Genomic DNA, 7500 nt, shown 5'->3' on the forward strand with positions numbered 1-7500 from the left:
GCTATTGCTTGTGGTCCTGTGTATGATTTCCAGTAATCCAGACGGACGGTTTGTGGACAAACGTTTATTCACATTGTTCAGATCCAACAAGAAAGTGAGACACAATCACACGTTGTTCTACAGAGTTTACATATCTATAGATCTACAGCATTAAGGCTCTACACACAAAGTCTACAGATCTATAGATCTACAGCATTAAGGCTGTACGCACAAACTCTACAGATCTATAGATCTACAGCATTAAGGCTGTACGCACAAAGTCTACAGATCTATAGATCTACAGCATTAAGGCTGTACACACAAACTCTACAGATCTATAGATCTACAGCATTAAGGCTGTACGCACAAAGTCTACAGATCTATAGATCTACAGCATTAAGGCTGTACGCACGAAGTCTACAGATCTATAGATCTACAGCATTAAGGCTGTACACAGTGTCTATGGTGCACAGCTGAACTCTCCAGATCTATAGATCTATAGATCCTCAGTCTCTATGGTGCACAGCTGAACTCTCCAGATCTACAGATCTATAGATCCACATAGATCCACAGTGTCCACGGTCTCTATGGCGCTCTGGCCGGGACCCAGGGCCGGTGGAGGGGGCCTGCGTCCCTCCTCTGCCTCCCCGCCCCAGGGCCCCTCTCCCTGGGCATCAGCAGCTTCATGCCCTCCCTGATCCAGCGGATGTACTTGGACACCTGGGTGTAGACGCCGTACTTCCCCTGGCGCGCGCAGCCCTCCCCCCAGCTCACCACGCCCGTCACGAACCAGGTGTCCCGGTACTTGGTGACGTGGGGGCCGCCGCTGTCCCCCTGGCAGGCGTCCCGCTTGCCGTCGCCGTAGCCGGCGCAGAACATGTGGTTGGAGATGCGGAACTCGCTGGACTCCATGCAGGCGGCGCGGTCCACGAAGGGCAGGTCGAGCCGCTGGAGCACCGAGGCCTGCTGCTTCCCCTCGCCCAGCCGGCCCAGCCCGCTCACCAGGCCCAGGGGCTGGCGCATCAGGACCTGGGGGGGGGGGGGGAGAGAGATGAGGAGGAGGAGGGGGGGGGGGGGGAGGGGGAGGAGGAGGAGGAGGAGGCGGAGGAGGAGGAGGAGGAGGGGGAGGAGGAGGAGGAGGAGGAGGAGGAGGAGGAGGAGGAGGAGGAGGAGGAGGAGGAGGAGGAGGAGAAGAGAGGAGGAGGAGGAGGGGGAGGAGGAGGGGGAGGAGGAGGGGGAGGAGGAGGAGGAGGAGGAGCAGCAGGAGCCTACCTTCTCGGCGAACTCCCTCTGGGGGAGGCAGGCGGGGATGATGAACCTGGAGAAGGTGATGGGGGATCTGAGCTTGATGAGGGCGATGTCGTTGTGGAAGGTCCCCGACGCGTAGCGGCGGTGGATCAGCACCCGGTCCACCGTGTGGGCCTCCTCCCGGCCCTCCTTCACCCGCGTGTCGAACTCGCCTGCACGCACACGCACTGAGTCACTACAGGGACTGGAACCCACAACCCCGCCCTGCTGGGGCCCTGCTCTACCGCTGAGTCACTACAGGGACTGGAACCCACAACCCCGCCCTGCTGGGGCCCTGCTCTACCGCTGAGTCACTACAGGGACTGGAACCCACAACCCCGCCCTGCTGGGGCCTCGCTCTACCACTGATGCCGCTTTCACACCAAAAAGAACCGAGAGCCAGTTCCGGGCTGGTGCTAGGGCCAGTTCCAAACTGGTTCCAGCCTTACCCCAGTTAAGAACCGGTTGGTTTCACACCGGCCAGAGCCAGCCATGGAGCCGGCGTGACAAACGTCATGACGTCACTACAAACGTCTCCGCTAGTGAGCTTGGACAGAAGCATACGGCCGACATCTTTCTTTATTCTGGGTGGAAATAGTAACATAGTTACGCCATTAAATGCGTTTATGGAAACATTTTTAGCGAGAAATGTGCATTTTACTTTCATAATGTTCGCTCGGTGAATGTGAAGGATGTTTGGTTTGATAGTTATGACGAAGAGGGAACGCTCCGTTCACTTGCATGGACATGGACTCATCTAGCTGCATTGGCGCGTTGACGCGTTGAACCACCACAATGATCAAGTGTCAGGTTAGGCGCGCAGAAGAACCCTCGCGCCAGTTTCAAACACAACAACAACAATTTCGTCTTCGATTCAATCCGTGTATGGTTCGTTCTTTGAATATTCCGATTTAAAACAAAATCAGTAAAAACAAAAAAGAACCATACACGGATTCACGTCCATTGTTTATGCCGGTCTTCGTTGGTCTTCCTGTTTATGAAGGTACGGATAACTCCGCCCCCTGCCCCCGGCGTAAAAGCGGTTCTAGTTCTAGCCCAGCTCTAAAGTGGGGCCAGAGTTGAACCGGTTTTTAGGGGCCGGAGCCGGTTCTTTGGCGGTGTGAAACCAAAGCCCTGGCCCTAGCTCCGAACTGGCCCGGAACCGGCCCCGATTTTGCGGCGGTGTGAAAGGGGCATGAGTCACTACGGGGACTGGAACCCACAACCCCGCCCTGCTGGGGCCTCGCTCTACCACTGAGTCACTACGGGGACTGGAACCCACAACCCCGCCCTGCCCAGCTGGGGCCTCGCTCTACCACTGAGTCACTACGGGGACTGGAACCCACAACCCCGCCCTGCTGGGGCCTCGCTCTACCACTGAGTCACTACGGGGACTGGAACCCACAACCCCGCCCTGCTGGGGCCTCGCTCTACCACTGAGTCACTACGGGGACTGGAACCCACAACCCCGCCCTGCTGGGGCCTCGCTCTACCACTGAGTCACTACAGGGACTGGAACCCACAACCCCGCCCTGCTGGGGCCTCGCTCTACCACTGAGTCACTACGGGGACTGGAACCCACAACCCCGCCCTGCTGGGGCCCTGCTCTACCACTGAGTCACTACGGGGACTGGAACCCACAACCCCGCCCTGCTGGGGCCCTGCTCTACCACTGAGTCACTACAGGGACTGGAACACACAACCCCGCCCTGCTGGGGCCTGGCTCTACCACTGAGTCACCACAGGGACTGGAACCCACAACCCCGCCCTGCTGGGGCCATGCTCTACCACTGAGTCACTACAGGGACTGGAACCCACAACCCCGCCCTGCTGGGGCCCTGCTCTACCACTGAGTCACTACGGGGACTGGAACCCACAACCCCGCCCTGCTGGGGCCCTGCTCTACCACTGAGTCACTACGGGGACTGGAACCCACAACCCCGCCCTGCTGGGGCCTGGCTCTACCACTGAGTCACTACGGGGACTGGAACCCAAAACCCCGCCCTGCTGGGGCCCTGCTCTACCACTGAGTCACTACGGGGACTGGAACCCACAACCTAGCCCTGCTGGGGCCTCGCTCTACCACTGAGTCACTACAGGGACTGGAACCCACAACCCCGCCCTGCTGGGGCCTCGCTCTACCACTGAGTCACTACGGGGACTGGAACCCACAACCCAGCCCTGCTGGGGCCTCGCTCTACCACTGAGTCACTACGGGGACTGGAACCCACAACCCCGCCCTGCTGGGATCTCGCTCTACCACTGAGTCACTACGGGGACTGGAACCCACAACCCCGCCCTGCTGGGGCCCTGCTCTACCACTGAGTCACTACAGGGACTGGAACCCACAACCCCGCCCTGCTGGGGCCTGGCTCTACCACTGAGTCACTACGGGGACTGGAACCCACAACCCCGCCCTGCTGGGGCCTGGCTCTACCACTGAGTCACTACGAGGACTGGAACCCACAACCCCGCCCTGCTGGGGCCTCGCTCTACCACTGAGTCACTACGGGGACTGGAACCCACAACCCCGACCTACTGGGGCCCTGCTCTACCACTGCTGGGAGGCAGCGTGTGATTGGCCGTACCGAGGATGACGTAGATGTAGCGTGATTGGTTCATGCAGTGGGCGGCGGTGAGGATCATGTAGTGGTTCAAGATGGTTCCTCCGCAGAAGCCTCGGTCCTCCTCGTTCAGGAGGAGAGCCTGGGAGAAGACCAGTACAAGCAGTGCAACCATTAGAAACAAGCTCAACCAGTGCAACCACTAGAAACCAGTATAACCAGTTCAACCACTAAAAACCAGTACAGCCATCACAAACAAGTTCAACCAGCACAGACACTAGAAACCAGTTCAACCGCTTCAACCACTCGAAACCAGTACAACCAGTACAACCTGTACAACCACTACAAGCCAGTTCAGCCAGTACAACAATTAGAAACCAACTCAACCAGTATACCACTAGAAACCAGTACAACCAGTGCAACCACCGGAAACCAGTTCAACCATTAGAAACCAATACAACCAGTACAACCACTAGAAACCAGTGCAACCATTATAAACCAGCTCAACCAGTACAAACCAGTTCAACCAGTACAACCACTAGAAAACAGTTCAGCCAGTACAACCACTAGAAACCAGTCCAACCAGAATACATATTATAAACCAGTACAACCAGACTAACAAGTGTGACAAGTGTACCCACCACTACATTACATTTACATTTAGGGCATGAAGCAGACGCTTTTATCCAAAGCGACTTACAATAAGTACATTTGTCATAAGAAGTCCATCCATATATCGGTATATATATATATATAAAGTTAGGATGTTCATGGAACCAAGTGCAAGTACCACAATCGCTAGGCTAACCATTTCCCCGTGTTACAGCCATGATAGCAGCTACTGCAGTTGCTACACAGTTACGTACTATAGTACAATACAATACAATACAATACAATACAATACAATACAATACAATACAATACAACACAATACAAAACAGTGGACCAGTGGTGGCCAGAAGGGGGAGGGGGGCTGTTCAGAGTCCACCTCGACATTGCCTGTTTAACCGGTTTAACCGGTCTGACCATTATATACAGCTTACCCAGCCCAACCAGTAAGACCGGTTTAGCCAATGTAACCAGTTAAACCAATATAAACAGTATATCCAGTGTGGCCAGCATAGCAAGTATAAACCAGTCTAAACCAGTCAGACCAGTCTAGTCGGTATGAACCAGTCCGACCAGTGTACCTGCCAGGGGCACTCTCCGGGGGGGCACTCGTCCCCGCCCACGATGCGGGTCTTCCCCCGGTGCTGCGGCAGCACGGGCTCCTCGCGGACGCCGTCGGCGGGGTAGTCCTCTGGTTGCCACGGCAGCGGGCTGTGGGGGGCCAGGTCCCCCAGGTCCCACTGGGAGGCGTTCTCCGCCGCGCTGGAGTTCAGAGGGACGTCGTACCAGGGGCCTATCGACCGGGTGCTCTCATGGAACAGAGCGCCACACATGAAGGTCTCTGTGGCGGGGGGTTAGACAGTACCCAGGTCAGTGAGGAGCAGGGAGTGGTTAAACAGTACAGAGACAGGTCATTAAGGAGCAGGGAGGGGTTAGACAGTACAGAGACAGGTCATTAAGGAGCAGGTAGGGGTTAGACAGTACAGAGACAGGTCATTAAGGACCAGGTAGGGGTTAGACAGTACAGAGACAGGTCATTAAGGAGCATGTAGGGGTAAGACAGTACAGAGACAGGTCATTAAGGAGCATTTAGGGGTTAGACAGTAAAGAGACAGGTCATTATGGATCAGGTAGGGGTTGGACAGTACAGAGAGGTCATTAAGGAGCAGGTAGGGGTTAGAGAGTAGACAGGTCGTTAAATGTAAATGTATATGTACATTTATTATTGTATTTGTCTATATGTGAATGTGTATGCATGTGTATGCATGTGTTTACGTGTGTGTGTGTGTGTGGGTGTGTGTGTGTGTGTGTGGGTGTGTGTGTGTGTGTGTGTGTGTGTGTGTGTGTGTGTGTGTGTGTGTGTGTGTGTGTGTGTGTGTGTGTGTGTGTGTGTGTGTGTGTGTGTGTGTGTGTGTGTGTGTGCGTGCGTGCGTGTCACCGTTGGAGTGGCAGGTCTTCTGGTTAGCTGACAGGAAGTACCCGTCGGTGCAGGAGCAGCGGACGTCGCCGCGGACAACGCGACAGAAGTGGTCGCACCCCCCGTTATTGCTCTCACACAGTCCCGGGATGGCTAGCACAGTGTCAGACAGACAGGTGTATCAGACAGGTGTAGTCAGACAGGTGTAGTCAGACAGACAGGTGTAGTCAGACAGACAGGTGTAATCAGACGGACAGGTGTAGTCAGACAGACAGGTGTAGTCAGACAGGTGTTATCAGACTGACAGGTGTAGTCAGACAGACAGGTGAAGTCAGACAGACAGGTGTAGTCAGACAGGTGTAGTCAGACAGACAGGTGTAGTCAGACAGACAGGTGTGGTCAGACAGACAGGTGTAATCAGACAGACAGGTGTAGTCAGACAGAGAGGTGTAGTCAGAGAGACAGACAGACAGACAGGGTTAGTCAGACAGACAGGTGTAATCAGACAGACAGGTGTATTCAGACAGACAGGTGTTATCAGACTGACAGGTGTAGTCAGACAGACAGGTATAGTCGGACAGGCAGGTGTAGTCAGAGAGACAGACAGTCAGACAGGTTTAGTCAGACAGACAGGGGTAATCAGACAGACAGGTGTAGTCAGAGAGACAGACAGACAGACTGGTTTAGTCAGACAGACAGGTGTAGTCAGACAGACAGGTGTAGTGAGACAGGTGTTATCAGACTGAAAGGTGTAGTCAGACAGACAGGTGTAGTCAGACAGACAGGTGTAGTCAGACAGACAGGTACCTATTTCACAGTTGAAGCCCTGGTAGTCTGTCTGACAGAAGCAGCTGTACCCTCCGATGCCATCCTTACACACGCCGCCGTTCACACAGGGTGTGGCGAGACAGGCATCTCCGTCTGAACGCACACGCACGCACGCACACGTATGCACGCAGGCACGCACATACAGTACACACGCACGCACGCAAGCACGCACGCACGCCAATTCAGCACACACACAAACGCACGCACAGACACGCACGCAAGCACACATGCACGAAGACACACGCACGCACGCAAAGGCATACACAATTAAGGCTGAGTGGGGAGGGCTGAGGGGGAGCGGGAGTGGGAGGGGCTGAGGGGGAGGGGGAGGGGCTGAGGGGGAGTGGGAGGGACTGAGGGGGAGTGGGAGGGGCTTAGAATGAGTGGGAGAGGTTAAGGGGGAGTGGGAGAGGTTAAGGGGGAGTGGGAGGGGCTTTGGGAGTCTCCTAGGAGGCTGTAGAGAGTAACTGTCTCGTTACTGACACCAGCTCCTCTAACTACCTGCTAGTTGAAATGTTACGCGCTACAACTTTAAGATGAAGGCATGCGAAATGCAATTTTTGATGAATGAACTGGACGACTGTAGAGAACTGAAGGTCTTACCAAAGTAAATGCTCCAAAATTCATTCTGTGAACAAAGAGAAAGAGAGAGAGAGAGACAGAGACAGAGACAGAGAGAGAGAGAGACAGAGACAGAGACAGAGACAGAGACAGAGATAGAGACAGAGACAGAGACAGAGACAGAGACAGAGACAGAGACAGAGAGAGAGAGAGAGAGAGAGAGAGAGACAGAGACAGAGACAGAGACAGAGACAG

General features: G+C 54.9%; 1 protein-coding gene across 2 annotated transcripts in view; it reads right to left on the minus strand.

Annotated features, from left to right (window-relative positions):
* Positions 1-52: 52 nt before the first annotated feature.
* The window catches only part of LOC130380712 (coagulation factor X-like), a 9526-nt gene continuing 2078 nt past the window's right edge, over positions 53-7500 (minus strand). Inside the window, exons 3-10 of one of the 2 annotated variants that reach the window (XM_056588012.1) lie at positions 7288-7312; positions 6664-6777; positions 5878-6009; positions 5021-5280; positions 3855-3972; positions 1252-1439; positions 541-1008; positions 53-477 (exon numbers count right to left, since the gene is read on the minus strand). In XM_056588012.1, coding sequence (XP_056443987.1) covers positions 565-1008; positions 1252-1439; positions 3855-3972; positions 5021-5280; positions 5878-6009; positions 6664-6777; positions 7288-7312 — 1281 coding nt within the window. In that variant the 3' untranslated portion in view covers positions 53-477; positions 541-564. Of the gene's footprint in view, positions 1009-1251; positions 1440-3854; positions 3973-5020; positions 5281-5877; positions 6010-6663; positions 6778-7287; positions 7313-7500 lie in introns of both variants that reach the window. The other variant, XM_056588011.1, reaches the window with a different exon arrangement.

Source organism: Gadus chalcogrammus, chromosome 4, assembly GCF_026213295.1.
Source record: "Gadus chalcogrammus isolate NIFS_2021 chromosome 4, NIFS_Gcha_1.0, whole genome shotgun sequence".
NCBI classification, from domain to species: Eukaryota; Metazoa; Chordata; class Actinopteri; order Gadiformes; family Gadidae; genus Gadus; species Gadus chalcogrammus.